The 24,420-nt window shown below is 36.0% G+C and overlaps 1 protein-coding gene and 1 long non-coding RNA gene across 4 annotated transcripts in view; one reads left to right on the top strand and one right to left on the bottom strand.

The window, feature by feature from the left end:
* The window catches only part of LOC138805632 (uncharacterized), a 33,184-nt gene extending 23,513 nt beyond the window's left edge, over nt 1-9,671 (bottom strand). Inside the window, exon 1 of one of the 2 annotated variants that reach the window (XR_011365606.1) lies at nt 9,611-9,671. This is a non-coding gene — a long non-coding RNA (uncharacterized lncRNA). The remainder of the gene's footprint in view (nt 1-9,610) is intronic. The other variant, XR_011365607.1, reaches the window with a different exon arrangement.
* Cdk17 (cyclin dependent kinase 17) overlaps nt 1-24,420 on the top strand; it is a 77,629-nt gene that overhangs the window by 25,315 nt on the left and 27,894 nt on the right. For both annotated transcript variants that reach the window (XM_069990469.1, XM_069990476.1), the window contains 2 exons: nt 16,949-17,095; nt 22,563-22,727. In XM_069990469.1, the coding sequence (XP_069846570.1) occupies nt 16,978-17,095; nt 22,563-22,727 (283 nt within the window). In that variant the 5' untranslated portion in view covers nt 16,949-16,977. The remainder of the gene's footprint in view (nt 1-16,948; nt 17,096-22,562; nt 22,728-24,420) is intronic.

Below are 24,420 nucleotides of genomic sequence, written 5' to 3'. Positions count from 1 at the left end.
TACTTTAGTTATTTGAATAGAATATTTTTAGAGGTTCAAATCTACCTTGGACCATGGTCCTTCTACCTATGCTTCTCCTGTAACTGAGATGAAAGGTACATGCTACCATGTCCAGATTATTGGTTGAGATGGAATCTTGCTAACGTTTTTCCTAGGGTGGCCTCAAATTGTGATCCTCCCAAGTAGCTGAGATTAAAGAATGAGCTATCAAGCCCAGCTCTCCCCTCTCCCCATAGCCTTTCTTTTAAATTTGTTTAAGCTAGAGTTTGTGTTTGAGCCAATATACTGGTTTCATATAGAACTGTCAAAATATTAGTGAGTATTGTAGAATACTACCACAATTGGGGTACTAGGAATATTTCCTCTTTGTAATTATTTTGCTTTTTATGCTAGGGAGCTGAAAATAACTTCTAAGAATAAGTGGTTAACAGGATTGGCTTACACTCAAATTTTAGGAGGCACTGTGCCCAAACAAGGCTCCAAAGCTGTTTTGCTGGCTGCCTACTCTGGAGCAGCTGACTAACCAGCTGCAGAGCACATTGATCTGGTCATGATTGCTTTCATCCTAGAGCAGAGCAACTTAACACAGTTTAAATCAAGAGCCATGTTAGAAGCTCTTGACCTCAGCATAACCTCTTTTTCTACCTTTGAAAGGGAGAACAATTCCAGTCACTTCAATCCAGCTACAAAAAATGCATAGGAACAATAGCCACATCTAAATATTGTGAGCTCTTGACTTTCTTTATTCTTTTTTTTTTTTTTTTGTCGGTCGTGGGGCTTGAACTCTGGGCCTGGGCGCTGTCCCTCAGCTCTTCAGCTCAAGGCGAGCGCTCTACCACTTGAGCTACAGCGCCACTTCCGGTTTTCTGGTGGTTTAATTGGAGATAGGAGTCTCGCGGTCTTTCCTGCCCGGGCTGGCTTTGAACCGCGATCCTCAGATCTCAGCCTCCTGAGTAGCTAGGATTACAGGCGTGAGCCACCAGCGCCCGGCGACTTTCTTTATTCTTTATACAGACCGGTTCAGAATTTGATCCTCTACTTTTCCCTTGATTACAAGGGGACATCTATGTTTACCTACTGGTCTTTGTTAAATATAGAGAATATTCCCCCACCCTCACCCCAATTCTTTTTCTTTCCTCCTATTGGAATCTTCTCAGATCTGCTGTAGGCCCAGCTTATATAAAATAGGCCTGAGGCTTGAACTCAGGGCTTGAGTGTGTTCTCCTTGAGCTTTTTCACTCAAGGCTAGCACTCTACCATTAGAGCCACTGCACCACTTCCAATCTTCTGATGGTTAATTGGAAATAAGAGTCTCACAAATTTTCCTGCCAGAGCTGACTTCGAATCACAATCCTCAGATTTCATCCTCCTAAGTAGATGGGATTACAGGTGGGAGCCACCAGTGCCCTACTTGTAAACTAGTAATCTTTTTTCTATAGTAACATACCAAGATGTGGCTGTTTTCCGTGTTTATACATGTACACATGTATAAACATAGCCACCATAAGATTTTATTGAACTTTATTTTCTAGGCATTTCAGCTTTGTGTCTTTTGTGAGTCACATGATAGGATACGTAATTTCACATATCAAAGACTTACTATATTGATAAGAGGGACTTGGTAAGTATGGTGATCAGTGTTTAATGTCTAAGTTGCGAATCCATTTCCCTTCATTTTTGACATTATTATAGAACTCTAAATCTGTTCCATTTCACTAAGTATAACCCACATTTTTTTTTTTTTTTGGGTCCGGTCGTGGGGCCTGAACTTTGGGCCTGGGCACTGTCCCTCAGCTCTTCAGCTCAAGGCTAACGCTTACCACTTGAGCCACAGTGCCACTTCTGCCTTTTTTCTTTATGTGGTGCTGAGGAATCGAACCCAGGGCCTCAAGCATGCAAGGCAAGCACTCTACCACTGAGCCACCTTCCCAGCCCCAACCCACATTTTTTTTATTTCATGTGACAGATTCAAGTGCCCACAATGTTAGCATCAAGTATTAATCAGAGGAATCAACCACAGACTTGAGAACAGTAACTGTGCTTTTCAAGTTTTCCTGGTACCAAAAGAACTACCATCATGTCAAAGGTCTCTGAGCTTGCTTCTTGGAGAACAGAATGAGTAAGAGCAAAGTAAAAACATAGATCATTTAAAATGTCATTAGATGAAAAGAGAAAGGAAATAAGGAGGTACATTTTGTTAGTATTAGAATTTTTGGTGATATTTTGTTAATATTTTTACTTAGGAAAAATAGGACTCAACTAGTTAACCAAGCTCACATGCATTTGATTTCTGTATCTTTGGGGCTTAAACTTTGGGCTTGGGCACTGTCCCTGAGCTCTTCAGTTCTTCAGCTCAAGGCGAGCACTCTACCACTTGAGCCACAGCCACTTTCAGTTTTCTGGGGGTTAATTGGAGATAAGAGTCTCACAGACTTTTCCTGCCTGGGCTGGCTTTGAACCACGATCCTCAGTTCTCAGCCTCTTGAGTAGCTAGGATTACAGGTGTGAGCACCTGGCTATTGTATACCATCTTAATATTACTGATTCATCTATAATCTTTATAATCCTTTTAAGATGCTGATAGGTATTTAACATTTCTGATTATCCAGAGTTTTTCCAGAGTATTTCATATCCAGATTATCTGTTACCATTCATTTCATATCATTTCATATCATTCATGTCCAGAGTATTTCATATCCCTAAGTGAAAGTCTTAACTTACTTTTATAAGGATTAAATGGTGTCTTGGCTTTAGCCACATACTTTATTAAACAATTGTGAGTTGCTATTAATTTCTGAACAGTACAACTAAATAGCAGTTTATAAGCTAGGCATGGTGGTACATGTCTGTAATCCCAGCACTCAGGAGGTGGAATCAGGGGGATTGTGAGGTCAAGGCCTGCCTAGGTCATATTGTGAGAACCTGTCTTCCTGCCTTGTTAAAAAAAAAAAAAAAGATTATAATGTCAGTAATGTTTCAAAGTTGAACTCTTCATGCCTTTTCATCCTAACGTTGCAATATATTATATTTAATCATTTATCAAGTACAGGTAAAATTCAAAACAGCTCCAAAATCTGAAACTTTTATGTGTTGATATGGCACCACAAGTGGAATATTGTGTACCATAAACTTTGTTTCAGGCAAAATATTATTTAAAATACTGTTTAAATTCATCTTCACATTGTATGTGAATTGTGGTTATTAGACTTGAGTCCCATCCCCAAGGCAATATGTCATTATTCCAGAATCTATAAAATCTACAATACTTCAGGTCCTAAGGATTTTGGATAAGAGAAACAGTATATGTTAGAAGCCAAGACTTTTCTTATGGATATCTATTTTTCCCTTGTATGAAGGACTGGGTCATAATGCTTCTGAAAAGAATCACTAAATTTACTTGCTGTGTAGGAAGAGGAACAACTATATTCATACAATAAATGGATATGGCCTGTTTTTCCTATGAAATGTGTAGCTCTTGTCAAGACTGTCATCAAAATGAGTTTATTAATAATTTAAAACACCTTGAATCCACCTAGAAAGACACTGGCCAGTCTATGAAGTAAGGTAGCATTAGAAGATATTTGTCAGTGGCTTTTGTTTTCTCCTCGTCTGAAATCTAAAAATGTAGCCAAGAATAGTTAAAACCTGTTTCCTGCTTGTGAAATTGAGTCTGAAATTTGTAGTGATTCTGAGCAAGTAGAAATGAGCACAGATCTATGGAAGGAGGAAAGAAGTGAACACTTACAGGTATCCTCCAAATATTCTATTTATAATATTATCAGTTTTATAGAGAGAGAAATGATGAAAAATTAGATGAGGTGCTCTCATTAGGAAACAACTTGATAAGCACATTTTGGTAAAATGGTAAATGGAATTTGATGAATTTTAGGTAATTTGATATGCTGAAATTGATTTAAGATGTGAATTTTCTTTTGCAAGATTACAAATGTTCTGGTTACTGTGTTCAAAAACTATCAAGGCTTACATTTTGCTCATAACATGGTAGAGATACTAATTTAATGTAGAAAATGAAGCTGGGCTTGATGGTGCATGTCTTTAATCCTAAAACTCAGGAGACTGAAGCAGATGGATAATGAGTTTGAGACCAGCCTTGGTTACTAGGGAGCTACACGTGTCAAGAAAGGAAAGGAGGAAGTTAGGGAGGAAGGGGAGGGTAAGAAAGGTTTTTAATGTCTTCTAGAGTAACCACTAAAAGAATGTTAAAATGTTGCATGCCTATAAAACACATTATAGAGTAATAAAACTATTAATACAAAAAATAGAAAGAAAGTAGACCAAAGAACAGAGAACAATGGGATAAATAGAAAACAGAAAAATGCTAGACTCAGTCCCTATGTATGGTATTATGAACAAGTAAATGTAAACGGACTATAAGTCTTCCTTTAAAACTAAGATTAGGGGTGGGGATTTGCTAGATCATGTTCTATGTACAGGTAAAAAGAAGACATTATCTATAAGCCTGATACTAATATGAGACACAGTGGCTTTAAGCTAAGAAACGTTACTAGAGATAAGAAGAGAACTCTACAAGAGTCAGTTCAATAAGAAGATATTCCTAATATATATGTACCTTAATTTCTTTAAAATACATAAAGCAAAAATGGACTATACTAAAAAAGTAAAACAGACAAATCCTCAATTATAGTTGTATACTTAATAAGATATGGCTAATAGAACAAATGTATCAAAAAAGAATCAAAGGACCATTGACCCTCATATCTCAAGCCAGGTATTAGAACTAACTCAAAATGGATGAAAGATTTAAACCTAAAGGTAATACTATAAAACCACAGGCAAATATTCATGAACTGATACTGATTTTTTTTTTTTTTTTTTTTTTTTGGTCCAGTCATGGGGCTGAACTCTGGGCCTGGGTGCTGTCCCTCAGCTCTTCAGCTCAAGGCTAGCGCTCTACCACTTGAGCCACAGCGCCACTTCCGGCTTTTTTATTTTTGCTTATGTGGTGCTGAGGAATCGAACCCAGGGCCTCAGGCATGCAAGGCAAGCGCTCTACCACTGAGCCATCTTCCCAGCCCTGATACTGAATTTTTTTAATTTAAAAAAAAAATTTTTTTTTTGGCCGATCCTGGGCCTTGAACCTTGGGGCCTGAGTGTTGTCCTTGACCCTTTGTATGCTCAAGGCTAGTGCTCACTTGAGCCATAGCACTACTTCTGGCTTTTTCTGAGTAGTTTATCAGAAGTAAGTGTCTCACAGACTTTTCGGGATGGTTCCGAACTGTGATCTTCAGATCTCAGCTTCCTGGGTAGCTGAGCTTCCAGCTCCTAGTTACTGAAGTTTTCTTAGAGCACCAACAATAAAATAAAAAATAAGTATATTGGGTTTCATAAGTATTAAAAGATGACTAAATATTTTTTCCACTTCATGTTTATCTCAGGAAGGAGTTACAGTCTATAGCATATAAAGACATCTTTTTTCAAAAGAGACAACCCAGTTAAAAATAGAATAGTCACACTAGAGGATAATCGCACTGTTAGTTACCCAGAAAATGCACATTAGAATGACAGATAACAGTCATCACAATGGCTAAAATTTTAGAAGATAGAAAGGACCAGTATCTATGAGGATGTGGATACCATATCTATGACCAGGAAAATAAAAGGGTACTGCCTCTATAGAAAATTGGAATTTCCCTAGAAATTGCCACACAACCCAGCAGCTTTATTCTAGGTATTTTCCCAATAGAAATGAAGACATTAAGTCCATAAAAAGACAAGAAGGTTCATTGTAAATTTAATTATAATATTAAAAAGCTGGAAACAACCTAAATGTTCATTCACAGACAAGAAAATCAGGCTTAGCCGTTAAGTGAAATACTCTTAAACAATAGCCACTGATACATCAACACATACGTAGGTTGTTATCATGCTGAGTAAAATTACATGCTGAGTAAAATTACATACTAAAGAGTACATACTACTTCTGTGAAAACAGGTTGAAAAATCTGTGAGTTGTAATTATAATAATGCTAATTATAGTGATATTGTATTTACTTCTTTCAAAGATAGAGTGATATAAATTTTGACTAAATATGTAAAGGGACTGTGAGTCATTTCTGTAATTATTTTTGCTCCTTGAAATGGGTTTTGGAGGTAAATAGCACATGAGTGACTGATAAGTGTCTGAGGTCTTTCTTATTCCATGAGTACATCTTGAAAGACATACATGTAGAACACCTAATGTGTGATGTGGAAAGGTATTAGTGTCCAACCTGCTATTCCTCCACTCTCATCTCGCAGTATAAGAGGCTAAATAAATTTCTCCAGCCAAAACTGCTTTTGGATTTGGTGTCTCCTCATTATTAACAAAAATATGGATATTTTAAATTTGTTTTATTGAGGTGGGAAAATTGTTTATTATAAACAGGATTAGCAGCTTTATTGAGATGCAGATTATATAAAGCAAATCTTTTAAATGCATGTAATTCACTGTTTAAATATATTGACAGTTGTATTATATATACAGTTGTATGATCATCAGGATAATCTTAGAAAGCTTTATCACTCCCCAAAACTTGTACATATTTTTATCTGTAGTCCTGACTCCCTGTGCCCCTTTAATCTTGGAAATATTAAGTGAAGTTACAGTTGGCCTTCAGTATCCATGAGTTCCACATCTGTGAATTTATCTGACTACAGATTGAAAATATTCAGAAACAAATTGTGTCTGCTTTGAGCATGCAGATGTGTGTAGGTTCTCAAGTCCATTGTATATGCTGGACTTGAACACCCATGGATTTGGTTATTTGTAAGGGGAGTGGGGGATTAGCAATAGTGCTAATAGGATAGTGCCCAGGCCCTGAATTCGAGCCACAGGACCATCACACACACCAAAAAGATTTAGTCTAATGGAACAAAATGACTGACTTTGAAAGTGGTAAAATATATTCAGCTAAATTTTTAATAATTCAGAACTTTGGCTAATCCTCATTAATCCTTTCCTCTGATTTTTGAATGGGTAAACATTAAAAGTTTTCACATAGCTGCCAAGTAGGGACTTTATTTTTCCAAATTTTAAATTTATTATTTTGTGTGTTTTAGTATCTGTTCATTGTTTTCTATTGCACAGTACAAACGTTTATTTTTTCAAAGTCCAGATTTATTAAAATAGGTACTTTATTTTGGTATTTTTATATTATTTCCTAAGACAAAAATCAAGCATCCTTGCTTACCTAGAATTTTTAAAAATATTTCTAAGATATGACACTAAGCATATCTGAAAATAGAGAAAGAAAATCATATAATTAGTATTGGCTATTCAGCTATTTTCCTGCAACTTCAAACTTACCCTTCTAAACTTTGTAGTATAAAGCAGGAATCTTACAAACTACTTTTCTCATTTTTACTTGACTGTCTTATTACATTCTACTTATAGAAAATATTAGTGGACAATAGGAAGGTAAGAGAAGAGAGGGCTTTTTCTCCTTCTTTCAGAATCTCCACAGCAACAAGACCTCTGGCAAGACCAGGAATAGCAGACAGCTCAAATGTGTAGCTATTGTATGCTCAGAATCATCCTTACCACCTCCCCTAGTCATTTCTTCCTCAGAGATCCTAGTCTGGGCTTTGCAAGATTCCTTCTGCAAAGTATTGGGTTATAGAGGTTTTGATCTCAGTTTTATATGATTGATTTCTCCTTCAAGCCTCTACATTTTACTTCTAGTTACTTCCTTGTGTTTTCCTCAAGTTTGGGGCCAATAGCTGCTTCTTTTTTTTTTTTTTCAATAGCTTCTTCTTGTGTAATTACTACTTCTGTAATCTCTGTCCTTAATTTTGCCTTTTTAGTTCATCAGTTTTTCATTAGCTGCTTATATTAATTCTGTTAAAATTTTAAGTGTAGCATTTGTCTTTCGACTGAACTCTGCTTAATACTGATCATCATGATAGGCCTCTGCTCACCAGAACACTGGAGATACATTGGGCCACCTTCACTTGGTAGTTCTTGATTGCTAAACTTTCAGTCCCAGAACTATTTATTTGAGCATATATCTTTATCACACTACATTATTGTCTACTTTTCTTTATTTTCTTTAAATGAAACATGAAAATGTTTATTTTTGTATTTCTTATTTCAAGGCTGGTGACGTGTGTTTTGTTTTTGTCTTTGGTTCTTAACATAGGATTTGTATATACTATGTGCTCAATAAGCATTTTATTTTAACATTCTTGTTAATATTGCCAGGGGAAAAAAGCCATAACATTATTTTTATAAAGGAAAGAATATTGTTTTGACAATTAACATTCTTAAAGTTTCCCAGAAAGTTTAAACCAAAACTTAATGTAGCATCAGAGATTTTTTTGATACCTCTCAAGAAGTCTTGTATCTGAGGCTTGATGGATCCTTTCCAGGTCAGTTATTTCTGAGATTGAATATGCTTATTTTGTGTAGGTTGCCAGGTCTCTCTGCCTATTAAGCCTTACTCTTAGTTAAGACTTCAAGCTTCTCTCCTTCTTCTATCTCCATTTAATGTTAGTGTACTTTTATCATTAGTATCTAAGGGTGTGCTGGATTGGGGGTCATATGGAGGGTCATACAGGTCTTCTAGTTTTATTTATTATATATGTATGTTTGTATGAATGCATGTACTATATATATACACCCATATTTCCCACTTGTGGATCCCTCCCCTAACACTAGGAATGAAAAGAAAGCTATGAATTTGTCTGTTGTAGATATTTTATGTAAGGTAAGTCATACAATATTTGTCTTTCTGTGCCTGAGTTATTCCACTTTATGTTCCTAAGTTTCATCCATGTTGTAGATCTTTTGATAGTAGAATAGTATTCTATTGTATTTGTTGTATATCACTCTTGCTTATACATTTTCAAAAAATTGCTGGGTGAGTTTTTGCCACTTTTGGATATTATGAATAATATTGCTACTAATATGATGTCTAAGAAATTGTGTGTCTTTCTTTTCAGTTCTTTTGAGTGTATACCTAGGAGTGGAATTGTTGGGTCACATGGTTATCCTTTGTTTAACTTTTCTCTGTGTGATTTGGAGATCGAGCCTAGGGCCTCACGTGTGCGGAAGAACTCTGCCTTTTAAGCCACATCCTCATCCCCAGCCACTCTTTCTTTTCTTTTCTTTTCCAAGATAGGATTTCACTAACTTTACCTCAGCTGACCTAGAACTAGGCTTACTGTTAATTGCTTCCGGAGTAGATGGGATTATTAACCAGGCTTATTAGCTATTTGTGTATCTGTAGAACGATGAATATTCAGTACTTCTGCCTATTTTTAAATGAATACTTATTTTTTACATGTCTTCATGGTTTTCTGGTAGTTGAATTCTTCCATTAGTTGGCTAAAATTGTTGTTTAATTTCCACATATTTGTGAATTTTCCAGCTTTCCTTCTGTTTGATTTCTAGTTTCATTCCATGTGACTAGAAAAGCATACTTTCATGTGATTTCATCTTTTAATAAAATGGGCAGGGACTGTAACTCCATGGTTCAGTGGTAGAGCACCTGCCTAATACACACAAAGCCCTGGGTTTGAGCCTTCAGATTACCAGGAAGAGAGGGAAGGAGGGATGGAGGTCAGAGAGGGCAGAAGAAAAAAGACTTACTTTGTAGCCTTGTGGTTTATCCTGGAGTAGGATCCATGTGTACATGAGAAGAGTCAAGAATGTGTATTCTGTTGTTAGGTAGAGTGTTCTATATATGGCTGTTAGATCTAATCCACTAGGTAGATAGTGTTCCAGTTCTCTATTTCTTTATTGATGTTCTGTCTGGTTCTACTATCCAATATTGAAAATGGGGGTATTGAAGTTTCCAGTTTTCACTTTAGAACAGTTTATTCTCTTTTAAGATCTGTAACTAGTTTTTAGTATATTTTCTGTTTCTGTTGTTAGGTATGAATTAGCTTTATAATTTTACAAATTGTATTGAACTTATTGTTTATATTATGTCCTTTCTTATGTCCTTTTTTGACAATTTTATTCTGTTTTATTTCACAGAAAATTAGGTACCCCATTCTCCTTTGGTTATTATTATTACTATTATTATTATTATTATGGAGCATCTTTTAATTATTTTAATTTATTATACCTAATGTATCATACATACACACATATGTATATATAATTTAGGTGGATTAGTTCTTTCCCTTTTAAAAGTAGTCTGTCAGATTGTGTTCTTTAAAGAGTTTAATCTGTTTACATTTCAAGTGATTGCTGATAGATGATCTACCTTGTCCACTTAGCTACTGTTTTTTTTGTATATCTGACTTGTTTCTTTATGCCTCAGTTTTTTTTATTCTTGGCCTTTTATGTATTCAATTAATTTTTGATGTATTTATTCCTTCCCTTTCTGTAATATTTTAGTTAATTTCTCATTGGTCACTTTAAGGATTACAATTAAAATGTTAAAATTGAAATAACCCTGCTGGAATGATAACGTTCTATTGTATATGACTACTCTATTCCTATGTAGCTTTATTTCTTCTTTATGTTTTTCCAAGGTGCATTTGCCTTTAAAATCATAAAGGGAAAGGCAAAAGAGGAGTTGCAGACCAAAGTACAATAGCACTGTCTTTATAACTATGTATTATTGTAAATAGTGAAATGTTTTCTTTTTTCTTTTTTTTTTTTTTTTTTTTGTCAGTTGTGGGCCAGTGCCCTGTCCCTGAGCTCTTCAGCTCAAGGTGAGCACTCTACCACTTGAGCCACCTCACCACTTTCAATTTTCTGGTGGTTAACTGGAGATAAGAATCTCACAGACTTTCCTGCCCAGGCTGGCTTTGAACCTCAGTCCTCAGATCTCAGCCTCCTGAGTAGCTAGGATTACAGGCATGAGCCACTGGTGCCTGGCTCAGTGAAATTTCTTCTTAATGATGATTATTTCAACCTGAAAACCTTCCTTTATCATTCATGTACAGCAATCAACTAGTAACAAATTTCCTCATCAATTGTTTATCTGTAAATATTTTAATTTCTCTTTATTATTATTTTTTTTTGGGGGGGGTCCGGTCGTGGGGCCTGAACTCTGGGCCTGGGCGCTGTCCCTCAGCTCTTCAGCTCAAGACTAGCGCTCTACCACTTGAGCCACAGTGCTACTTCCAGTTTTCTTCTTTTTGCTTATGTGGTGCTGAGGAATCGAACCCAGGGCCTCAGGCATGCAAGGCAAGCGCTCTACCACTGAGCCACCTTCCCAGCCCTTTTTAATTTTTAAGTATAGTTTTAGTGGGTATAGAATTTGCTAACACTTCCTTTTTCCTTCAGAATTTAAGTTTGCCATTTGTGGTCTTTATAGTTAGTAGAGCAACATCAGCTATTAATCTTAATGAAGAATCCACGTATATGTTAAGTTGTCCTAGTTCCGTGCTATCCCAACTTTATCCTGCTCACAGTTGGCGTACTATCTCTTAAGCCACACCTCCTATTCCAAATTGTTTCTCTTACTGCTTCAAAATTCTTTCTTTTGGGATTTCTACACTTGGAATATATAGTGTCTAAGTGTGGATCTCTTTGTATTTGTTCTTTTTGGATTTTATTTTGATTCTTAAAAATATAAATGTCTTATATCAGTTGGAAAGTTTTTGGCTATTCTTTGTTCATTTTCACTTTTTATGGTCTGAGTGTATTTGATGGTGTTCCAAATGTCTTTTCAGGTTGTATTTGATTTTCTCGTTCCTCAGATTGTATTATCTTCATATTTGCTGATCTTTAAATCTGCCTGCTGTAATCTCTTGTTGAATCCCTGTAATTTTTTAGCTAGCTGTTGTATTACTCTAAAAATTTTTAATGTTCTTTTGTAATTTATCTTTTTAATTGTTATTCTCATTTTCTTCAAACATTTTTTGTTTGGGGGCATATTTAGGATTCTTGGTTCAGTGTCTTTTACTAGTAATTCCAAATTCTGGACTTCCACAGGAATGGTTTCTTATCAGATGATTTTTCTTATGGATCTTGCTTTCTTATTTGTATACTTTGTTAATTATTTATTGAGACCTGGACATGGTGAATATCACTTAACTGTGGAAGTCAGATTTGTCCTGTAGGTGTTCCTTGCTAAGTGAGGCCTGTTGCTGTCCATATTTGACTTTCTACAAATTACCTTTGCAGTCATTGTTTTTCATCATGTGTGACCACTAAAGTTGTTCTTTCTTTTTTTTTTTTTTGGCATTTAAAATACTAAAATATTTGGCTAAAGAAAGATACTGTCTCTTTAAATCTTGTAATAAATATGGGTAGAGGAATCCAATTTTCCCCACTACCTCTTCCAGAGGACCTTAAACAAAGGATAAAATCTACATTTGTGCCTCTTCCTCATAGATCAGTCAAACTGACCCAAACATGCAAGTGAACTTTTGGAGGACAAAGTTCTCCAGTGACTATTCTAGTACCATCTGCTCTGGGAATGCAGGCTGTCAGTCTCCATTTCTATGCACCGCTGGTTTGCTTGTCTTCCTGTCCAGAATGCAGAATGTGCCTTCATCAAGCAGTTTCTTGGTCGTTTTAAGTATTCATTCAGATTCTAGGGTTTTAAGATAGTTGCTTCTCATTAATTTCTCAATTTATATTTTGTTTTTTGTAGAGGGATTAGTTCTTTTTCTGAGTTTTTGCCTGTCAAGTGTTACAGTAATCTTAATTGACGTTCTCATGTGGTATTTATGAATAGAAGAAAATCTCTGGTATTTATCTTTTTTTTTTGTTTGTTTGACAATTCACAAAAATCAGCAAAAAGGAATCAGCCTCAAATGGTGGGAACACAAGGATTATGGTTTTTAAAAATTTGTAGAAAAAGTATAAGCATGATTGAAATTTTAATTTGATACAGTGTTTTGCATTAACCACTTCATGTTTCATACAAATAGGTGAATTGTGTCTCTAGTGAAAAAGCTTACTTTTTATTGATTATTTCTTATTCTTTGTGGTTAGCTCGTTGTCCTAAAGAATACTTAGTAAGTATAAGGATATGATGATTGTGTGGAAAGCAATAGAAAATATTTACATGCCACTTGAAAAATTCACCTTACTTAAAATAGGTTTCAGGTTTCATTTAAAGCCAGAGTTGTAGTAAAAAAAAAAAAAGTTACAAATAAAGAAGCTGTCCTTTTAATGAAGTCATATTACTTTATTTGATGTTTCAGACTGATAGCAGCAACATTAAGTGCAAAGTAATTTGCCTTTTCAGCCTTAGATTTTAATTTTAACTTCAAAATACCCTATTTGTTGTATATGTAAGTTTTGCTTGTTTAAGTGAAGTTATTGAGGCATTAAAAATATATCAGAATTTCACTGGGTGCTGGTAGCTCACACCTGTAATCCTAGCTACTCAGGAGGCTGAGATCTGAGGATTGCAGTTGAGAACCAGGCTAGACAGGGAAGTCTGTCAGACTCTTACCAATTAACCTCTTAACCTCCAATTAACCTCCAGAAAACAGAAGTGGCACTGTGGCTCAAGTGGTAGAGCACTTGCCTTGAGGTAAAGAGCTCAGGGACAGCCCAGGCCCAGAGTTCAAGCCCCACGACCCCCCCCCCTCCAAAAAAAAAAAAATATATATAGCAGAATTTCACTAGAGAACTGGAATATATAGAAAAGAATGAAGAGGAACTCAAAAAATATAGTACAATAGGATTAATTGCAGATTAGACACAGCTGAAAGAGGAATAACAAACTGGAATATAACCTAATAGAAACTATTCAGCTTTTTTATTATTGTGCAATCAAGTTCTTTATACATTTAAGCAAACACATATGCACATAAATATATGTTATCTTTATCCAAATGGTTGTATTGAAAGATTAAAAATTAGAGTTACATTTTACAATTGCTAACTGCTGGTTTTGCTTCTGTCTTTCAGTATATTAGTCTGTTAGAGCAACTACAACAAACCACAGCCCAGATTGCTTCAAAACAGGTTTTTTTTTCAGTTTTTTTTTGACTTTTTTTTTTTTAAATTGTGAAAGTACTGTACAGAGGGGTTACAATTACATGGGCAAGATAATGAGTACATTTCTTATCAAGCATTGTAGCCTCCTCCTTTGTTTCCCCTTCCCATCCCTTCCCATCCTCCCGCCCCCCCGCCTCCCCCCTCATCCTCCCCGCTACTCCCCCCCCACACCAAAGTTGTAAAGTTCATTTTTCGACATAATGACTTGTACATCTCATTGTTGCACCACCTGTATCCCTATTTAAACGATTTGTTTTTCCCCTTCCCCTCCACAAATTATACCGATATCAAATACAGTGAAAGCAAGGGTTATACTGTGGGGTAGGGACATACAAAGCAACAAAGAAATCATAAATGTGTTAGAAACAATCGCATAAAAGAAAGAAAAAACATTTGAATACATCTCTTAGGGTTCATTTCCCTAACATCACCTTATCTGACCTTTTCTGCTTGACTCAGACATATATTAGATATTGCAAATAAGGGAAACCATGGGACCTATGTTTCTTTGGGCCTGGCTTACTTCACTTAATATAATTTTTTCCAAGCCTTTCCATTTCCTAACAAATGGGGAAATGTCATTCTTTCTGATGGAGGCATAGAATTCCATAGTGTATACATACCACATTTTCTTGATCCATTCATCTACTGAGGGGCATCTGGTTTGGTTCCATATCTTAGCTATAGTAAATAGTGCTGCAATAAACATAGTCGTGCTGGTAGCTTTAGTGTGGTCTTGTTTGTAAACATTTGGGTAAATGCCCCAAAGTGGGATTGCTGGGTCATAGGGGAGCTCTATGTGGAGTCTTTTGAGGAACCTCCATACTGCTTTCCAAAGTGGTTGAACAAGTTTACATTCCCACCAACAATGCAGTAAGGTTCCCTTCTGTCCACATCCCCTCCAGCATCTGTTGGTTTTAGAGTTCTTGATTTTAGCCATTCTAACTGGAGTGAGGTGGTATCTCAATGTTGTTTTGATTTGCATTTCTTTTATGGCTAGGGATGTTGAACATTTCTTCATGTGTCTATTGGCCATCCTTCTTTCCTCTTCAGAGAAGTTTCTCTTTAAGTCTTTAGCCCACTTATTTATTGGGCAGTTGTTTCTTTGAGGATTTGTTGTTGGGGGATTTAATTTTTTGAGTTCCAGGTATATTTTAGATATGAGACCCTTGTCTGTTGTATGGCTAGTGAAGATCTTCTCCCAATCCGTAGGCTTTCTATTGATCTTGCTAGCTATGTCCTTTGCCATGCAGAAGCTCTGCAACTTTATGCAATCCCATTTGTGCAACCTTTCTTTGATTTATTGTGTTTCGACCTGTGCCAAGGAGACCTAGGATTTCTCCTAATCCACCCTGTAAAGTTTTCAGAGTGTCTGCTTTGACTCCGAGGTCTTTGATCCAGTTGGAGTTGATTCTGGTGCAGGGTAATATATAAGGATCTAGTTCTAGTTTTCTACAAGTAGTTAACCAATTTTACCAGCACCATTTGCTGAAGAGGCTCAGGGACAGCCCAGTAAAGAGCTCAGGGACAGCCCAGGCCCAGAGTTCAAGCCCCACGACTCCCCCCCTCCAAAAAAAAAATATATATATATATAGCAGAATTTCACTAGAGAACTGGAATATATAGAAAAGAATGAAGAGGAACTCAAAAAATATAGTACAATAGGATTAATTGCAGATTAGACACAGCTGAAAGAGGAATAACAAACTGGAATATAACCTAATAGAAACTATTCAGCTTTTGTCTTTCTTTTTGATGTGCTGACTCAACCAAGATAAGGCATAGGAGCTTACTTTCCAGTATCTTCTCACAGAACATCTCTTATTTCAGAGCCAGTGTATGAAAAGAATCCTTATTAAAGAATAGTTGCAGTTCTTAGTATTTGAATGTGTGTGGTGTGGTTTTATATTTTATGTTTTTATTCTAATGGGTGTTAGCATTAAATATGTAGTTTTGAGATGGTAATACATAAAATTATAGTAAATTAGAAGTTTGTATTTCGTATCTTTCCCCTTAACTTTTGAGTAAAAAAAAAATTGTTCTATAACCAATATCTAATACAGGGGTCACCTATTCAGAAAACTCAGTTACTTGGATTAGATAGAGTTTTAGAATGAGAAAGTAAGCAAAACAAATGGAAAATGGTGGATGGCAAAACTCATACATATATTTTAGCATAGGGGAATTATAATTAATGCCTTTACTCTTATTTGGGGTAATCTTATTGTTTACAAGATAATCTGGTAAACTTGCTTATTAGAAGTTAGAGCAATTTAGAGCAGAAGTTGTAGATAAATTGCTGAAGAGTTGATTTTGGTAGCAAGTAGTTTATCACATTTATAAGATTCTGCTATGAATTGTACCATTAGTTTATGTACCTTTAAAAAGAAAGAAATGGTTATCGAGTACATTATGACTTGATAGGATGCATTAATTGTAAGATGCATCCTTGTTTTAAGTCTTAGTTCTGTTTATTATTTGTTTGACCTGGTTTGGACTTTCAGCATTTTTCCTAATTTGAAAATAGGATGGCAAAGTGTTAAACGTCATTCTTTCTCTTTCTTTTCATCTTTCTTATGCCCTACTTGTATTTGAATATATGTCTGTGGTAGCTGTATGATGATTGAGAGTTATAGTGATGGAACTTAAATCAAAATAGTGTTATTATTGTCTTAATACAGCTTCTACTTCTTGTTACCTTAATTTATTATGCATGAAGTCTCCTTTTTAGCATTTTGTGGTGAAAGATGTTGGGGATTGGATGTAAGCCTTGCACCGAAGTCTCACTTTTTTAGTGATATAAAATTTCTGATCTTTTGTTGATGCCAAATAATAGTATTAATCCAGAATAGAGTGTATCTTTTAAAACATGGGATTGGCTTTTGTGATGTTTGGTATAAGTGAGACTTCCTTATATTCCTATTTGAAGATTCCCAGTAATCCCAGACTGATACTTTTCTTGAACAGTAAGTATTTATTGCACTGATTTTGTGTTTTCTTTACTTTCAGAATTTTCCAAGCCACATTTAATTGATAGGATGAAAAAGTTTAAGAGAAGGCTATCCCTCACACTTCGAGGAAGCCAGACAATTGATGAGTCATTATCTGAACTGGCTGAACAAATGACTATTGAAGAAAACAGCAGCAAGGATAATGGTAATATCTAGGATGAGGAATATACCTCCTGCATTTAATTACTTTATGAATATAAATTTATTGTCCAGATAATTTCATAGTAATACCTTTTGTATCTGTTTCATTCCCTATTTTCTTAGGAAACAGAAGAATATATGACTTTTGCATGCTTACTTACTAGAATATTCCACTCTCACTTCTGTGTTGTTATACCTGTTCTCAAACCATGCTGATTATTCAGTGCTACGTATCTTTCTATTTTTACTAGCTGATGAATAAGAATGTATCCTATTGAATGTATTCAGTGAATGTATTATCTTAATTTTGAGTAACTCTTAAATTAATGCTTAAATATTTTGTTATTATGATTCAAATTAATACAGCCTAAAGGAATCTAGGAAGTTTGTATTATTCCTTTCTTGGCTTCATAGTAGTTTCATAACATTCTGCATGCATATGAATTATCAAACATTACAAGGTTCATCAGTGAGTGAATATTACTAATTTCCTATTCTACACTAACCACAGGCTATTCATAGTATTGAGTGTTTGTGAAGGATAAACATAAATGTTTCATGCATGTAACAGTTATTGTTTCTTTCTATATTTCAATATAGTAGTACACAGATAATATAAGCTGAGTGCTGGTGGCTCATGCCTGTAATCCTAGCTACTCAAGAGGCTGAGATTTAAGGATTTCAGTTCAAAGCCAGTCCAGTCAGGAAAGTCCGTGAGACTCCTCTCTCCAATAAACCACCAGAAAATTGGAAGTGGTGCTGTGCCTTAAGTGGTAGAGCGCTAGCCTTGAGCTGAAGAGCTAAGGGACAGTGCCCAGGCCAGGAGTTCAAGCCCCACAACCGACAAAAAAAAGAAAAAGAAAAAGAAAAAGTACTTGTTAAATTGAGAGAATTAAGGTACAAACTTGGTGAAAATTTTAGAACAAAGCTACATATTCAAATTCCAAAAACCCTAGGGTTAGAATACCCAAAAAGGATCTAATATGAATGGCTGTCAGTGTGTCATATATCTATAGTATCTGGTAAGCATTCCTTGCCTGTGCCTGAGATTCTGTTAGAGGTGTGTGGCAGTTGGACAAAAACATGAACATCTTCTCATTGCTTGTGAAAAGGGATTTTTCACTTAGAGTAATTGAGCCATGCTTTGGAATTTGTGATACACCAATCCCTTGGAATGGATAAATTAACTTATTATACCCAGGTTTCAGATACCTTATTTCTTTTCCTCAGAAGGCCCTTGTTTACTCAGCTCATTGTTGGCAGAGTCTACTTTACTTTGAAGTCTACAGTATTACATCACTCCTTCTAGCTCCTTGTGGTTTTGATAAAGCTTTCCTTGATATATACAGTTTTATTTTTAACATGGAGAGAGAGAAATGAGCTCAGTAAGAAATTTAAAATAATAATTGGGATATAATTACATGTGGGAGGTAAAATTTTACATTAGGCTCAAATCTCAAAGATGATTTTGTAATCTTCTATTCCTCTTACAAGAGGATCTGCCTTTTTGATATTTGTTCATCATTTTTATGGTAGAAATATCTTACTAGTATGTTTGATAAAGATGTTCAGATATAAATTGTGTTATGTAGTTATTTATTTTAATTATTTTGGTCCTGGGGCTTGAATACAGGGCCCAAGCACTGGTCCAGAGTTTCTTTTGTTAAATGCTAGTACTTTTTCATTTGTGCCACAGCTCTACTTCTAGCTTTTTTAGTACTTTAGGGGAGGTAAGAGTCTCACAGACTTTCCTGCCTGGGTTGGCTTTGAACTGCAATCCTCAGATCTCAGCCTCCTGAGTAGTTAGGATTATAGGCATGAGATATTAGCATCTGGCTTCTTACCTACATTCTTTTTTTTTTTTTTTTGGGTCCAGTCGTGGGCCTGAACTCTGGGCCTGGGCGCTGTCCCTCAGCTCTTCAGCTCAAGGCTAGCACTCTACCATTTGAGCCACAGCGCCACTTCCGGCTTTTTTCTTTTTGCTTATGTGGTGCTGAGGAATCGAACCCAGGGCCTCATGCATGCAAGGCAAGCGCTCTACCACTGAGCCACCTTCCCAGCCCACTTACCTACATTCTTAATGAGTATTTGATCATTAGGCTTTTTTCTCTTCCTTGAGGTTTGGGAAGTTTTCTGTTGTTAAGTAGATTTGCAGTACCTTTAGTTTTTAATTCTCCCTTTATTTCAAATATAAAGATAGACAGACAGACAGATAGATAGATTTGATCTTTTGTCAGAGTCCACTAGTTCTTGAATGTCCTTTTGAAATGTTCCCAGTGTTTTTTCAATGTCTTTGACTGTTTGTTCTTATTCCTCTGCTTTATCATCAACCTGATACACTGTTCTCAACTTCTTTTTTCCTATTGCCTGTGCTTTCAACTGTTTTGTAATAGATAGAGCTCTCCATCTTCCTTCAGCTTTCTTAATCTTTATTGACATTTTTCCCATGTCCTATGTTTTCTTTATTTTGTCTCACTGTTAGCATTCTATTAGTATTCTAGTTTTTCAAGGGTCTACTCTTTTATATCATCAGCCATTTCTCTTATCATTAGTAATTCTTTTCAGTTTTTCTTCTTCACTCTCTTAAGTCTTTCCCCAGGTTGTTTGTTGGTATTTGAGAATGGTATATTACCTTGTTTGTTATTTAATTTTTGTGATCTTTTGCTGTGATTCATGCATCTGGGTTCAGGGTTTGTAAAGGCCATTCAGTCTAGATACAGAGTTCAGTCATGAGGGAGAGAGGTGTGTGAGAGTTTAACTGTGGTGGTGATAGAGATTGTTTTCTACTTCTTTCCTGGACTCCTCTGTGACCTCTTAGTGGCTATTCCCTTGGAGAAGGGAGAAGCATCTGTAAGACTTTTTAAGCTATGAATTAAAATATATGTGCTTGTTGGACAGCAAGTTAATATTTTAGGATAATTTGTATGTGTTTTTCAGATTAATGTTAGCTGTCTTGAAACATGTTTAGTTTGTAACAAATAGTGAAATGTTAAAACTACATTATTTAGTTTCTAAAGCTTCCTTTTGTTACAATGTTAACTGTAAAAGGTAGTAAAAGATGCTGTGATGGGTTTCTTCTTGGTCAAAGTTACTTGAAGACATCATAATTAGACATCAATTCTTCTTGGGCTGAGAGATTGTTGGTAGTATAGACTGCCATCATCTGCTGTGTGAATTTCACCGATAGCTTTGTCATAGATTCTCTTTTTGGTCATCTATCAGTACCTGATAACTGTTTCTAACACCTTTTCTTAGAGACTTCAATATTTTAATTTATTATATTACCGATTATTATTTCACATATAAAGCTTCTAAGATAGGCTCTAGAGCAACAATGCATGTCAAACTATGATGTAGTAAATATGTGTAAACTAAAAAATTGATATTATCACATGTAATATCAGTTTATGAAATAGAAATGATTCTTGTCTGATACGAAATAGCAATTGTAGCGTAAATGATAAGAAGAATGTAGTTTATAATTTCTCTGAGTAAATTGTCTTCGGGCCAGTTTTGTCAGTCTCATGAATGATTAAGAGTCCTATTACCTTTGCATTTCTATAGGCTCTTGTGCAAACTCTAGTACCAATCGAATGAAGTAACATATTTATAGGGTTGAGAACTGTATACACCCTAGAAAAATTATAATATATGTGGTACATTGGTTACTTATATGTAGCATCAAGATTCTTGGATATATTATTCCTTCCATATAGAATCTGAGCTATTTTTTAAAATCATTTTTACCATTGAATCATACCATGAATGTTTAAACTCAGTTATGAATATATCAATATAACTAATTCACATTACATTGTTTATCTACTTAGGATGTTTGCATATTAACAAGAGAATTGAATCTAGGAAAGATGAGTCCTGAATTTGTAGTGTGTTAAAAAAACGCAAAAATTGGAAAACCTGGCCTAAACTTAGTACAACTTTACTTAAGTATGAAATGAAATTTTTGCTCCAAAATTTGTAAGTGGAAGTGTAAAGTACTGTATCTAAAGTATCTAAAAGGAAAAAGAATTCTGGGCACATTGGATTTCTTTTTACTGAGAAGGCATTAAATGTTAAACTTTTTTAGATTGTCAAATTTTGTCAACTCATTTTCTCAAAAAATTAAGCGTTTCCATTTCTGTGTACCCAAAGATGTACCCAAAGAATTGAAATAGGTATTCATATAAAATCTTGTTCAGATTTTTGCCCACAAATTAAATAACATTGAAGTATTAAATTTTAAAAATTCTGCATAGTAGTGGGTCTTTGGATATTTAATGACATTATAACAGAAATCTAAGATTCAGAACCTCTATACCAACTAATTACCTCTGTTCTATTAATCAGTTGACATACATTTTTGAGTGTCTAGCAATATGGATATAAATTTCTTTAGGTCTTTTATAATCTGTAGCATATTTAATTATAAGGTACATATTAGGAAGTCAGTACGTGGAGGACGAATATGGCTTGAGATTGAGTAAAGTAAATGGATAAAATGTTTCTAAGTTTTATTACTTTTTGTGACTGTTAAACTTTTTTGGGGGGGAGGGGGGTGTCAGCCATGGGGCTTGATCTCTGGGCCTGTGGTCCCTGAGCTCTTCAGATCAAGGCTAAGACTCTACCACTTGAGCCACAGCACCATTTCTGGTTTTGTGGTAGTTTATTGGAGATAAGAGTCTCATGGAACTGCGCGCTGTCCCTGAGCTCTTCAGATCAAGGCTAGCACTCTACCACTTGAGCCACAGCACCATTTCTGGTTTTATGGTAGTTTATTGGAGATAAGAGTCTCATGGACTTTCCTGCCTGGGCTGGCTTTGAACTGTGATCCTCAGATCTCAGCCTCTTGAGTAGCTAGGATTACAGGCATGAGTCACCAGCACCCAGCTTTGTTAAGCATTTTTTATTATTAGGAAAGGAATAGGGTTTGCATAGTGATTCATTATTGTGATTATAGCTCCTCAAGAGACAGAAATTAGGAGGATTGGGATTAAAGGCTGGCCCAAGATAAAAGTTCATGAAATTCTCCATCTCAATAGTACCTGGATCTGCTGTATGTTTGTCATCCTATCTGTGAGAAGCTTAAATGGTCAGGTTGGCCAAGGCAAAATGTGAGACATTATCCCCCAAGAAAGCTAAAGCAAAAAGACTAGGGCATGAATTAGATGTTAAAAGTACCTACCTAGAAAGTGTGAGTCCCTAAGTTCAGTCTTATATACCATCACAAAAGAAAGAAATGAATAGCTAAATAATTTGACTAATTTAAATGTTATAGTATTTTCTAGAAATATGATTTTATAGAAACTATGTTAATTCTGCTACTTTTAAATAGCCAATAAAAGTGAAGCTAAATGTAATGATCTCTTTTACAACTTTTTGTTTTGTTTTCTGTTTTGCTTTCTCAATCTTTCTCATGTGCTCCTGAATCTTGGGCTGACTATGGAATGATTTTTGGATTCCTTGAACCAAAGAACCTATTGTGAAGAATGGCAGACCTCCAACATCTCACAGTATGCATTCCTTCCTCCACCAGTACACAGGGTCTTTCAAGAAGCCCCCATTGCGGAGACCTCACAGTGTTATTGGTGGAAGCCTTGGTTCCTTCATGGCAATGCCCAGAAATGGAAGCAGATTAGGTAATCTGATTACTTACCAATTGACACTTTTTAATTTCAGTTGATTACTTTCTAATTATAGGATGTGTATGTAGTTAGGTTGTATGAAAATTATATGAAAAATCCGCTAGTCTTTAATAACTGTTTTTCTTTTGGTCGTTGGGTTTGAACTCTGGGCCTGGGCGCTCGCTATCCCTCAGCTCTGCAGCTCAAGGCTAGCGCTCTACCACTTGATCCACAGCGCCACTTCCAGTTTTCTGAGTGGTTTATTGGAGACAAAAATCTCACAGACTTTCCTGCCTGGGCTGGCTTTGAACTGCGATCCTCAGATCTCAGCCTCCTGGGTTGTTTAGGATTATAGGCGTGAGCCACTGGCTCCCAGCTGTTAACTGATTTCTCTTTGTCAAAAAAACAACAAAGTTAGAAATAGGAAAGGATGCAGAAACACAAAAGGCTCCTCTAGAGCGATGGTAGTACTGATACCATAGAGAAGTAATATTTGAACATTTGTCTGTTGTGAAACAAAGAAACCTATAAAAAGATTTCAATATGAATGGTAAGCTAGGTTGGTGGTTAATGTGATATTATACCTTATAAACTCTTCCATTCATCACCATATGATTATAGTAGCTCACACCCATAATCCTTGCTACTCAGAAGGCTGAGGTCTTTAGGATCTCAGCCATCTTGGCCAAAAAACTCCATGACATGCCATTTCTTGAAGAACTAGTAAAAAACTGAAGTGGATGTGGTACTCAAATGGTAGACTACCAGCCAAGAGCCAGCAAACTGAGCAAGAGCTCAAGGACCTGAATTCAAACATTGATACCAAGGAAAAAAAATTAGTTTATCACCTGAGTTGTTACTATTTTATTACTGTCTTCTTTAAAGTATCCAGGGAAAATATATTTGCAGATTTTCATAGATTTTAGTTTATTGCTTTGGTCTTTTTTGGTGATGTATATTGTGGTATTTGGTGTGTGTGTGTGTGTGTGTGTGTGTGTGTGTGTGTGTGTGTGTGTGTGTGTGTGTGTGTGTGTGTGTGTGTGTGTGTGCGTGCGCGTGTGTGTGTGTGTGCGTGCATGCATGCTGTACTATGTCTTGAACTCAGGGTCTGGGCTTTTCCCACTCAAGGCACTCTACTTTGTGTGTGTGTGTGTGTGTGTGTGTGTGTGTGTGTGTGTGTGTGTGTGTGTGTGTGTGTGTGTGTGTGTGTGTGTGTGCGCGCGTGTGTGTGTGTGTGTGCGTGCATGCATGCTGTACTATGTCTTGAACTCAGGGTCTGGGCTTTTCCCACTCAAGGCACTCTACTTTGTGTGTGTGTGTGTGTGTGTGTGTGTGTGTGTGTGTGTGTGTGTGTGTGTGTGTGTGTGTGTGTGTGTGTGTGTGTGCTGTACTATGTCTTGAACTCAGGGTCTGGTACTTTTGGGGTGTGTGTGTGTGTGTGTGTGTGTGTGTGTTGTGCTATGTCTTGAACTCAGGGTCTGGGCTTTTCCCACTCAAGGCACTCTACCACTTGAACCACACTTCCAGCTTTTGGGTGGTTAATTGGTGATAAGAATCTTATAGAATTTCCTGTGAGGGCTGGCTTTGAGTTGCAGTCCTCACATCTCAGCCTCCTAAGTAGCTAGGATTATAGGTGTCAGCCACTGCCACCCAGTTTATTTTTCATGTATTAATTGCATACCTATGCTTTCAAGGTGTCAGAGACTTC

Source organism: Dipodomys merriami, unplaced genomic scaffold, assembly GCF_024711535.1.
Source record: "Dipodomys merriami isolate MVZ:Mamm:240054 unplaced genomic scaffold, mDipMer1.0.p SCAF_10, whole genome shotgun sequence".
NCBI classification, from domain to species: Eukaryota; Metazoa; Chordata; class Mammalia; order Rodentia; family Heteromyidae; genus Dipodomys; species Dipodomys merriami.
The sequence above is the reverse complement of the archived record's forward strand: the minus strand, read 5'-3'. Positions and strand labels throughout refer to the sequence as shown.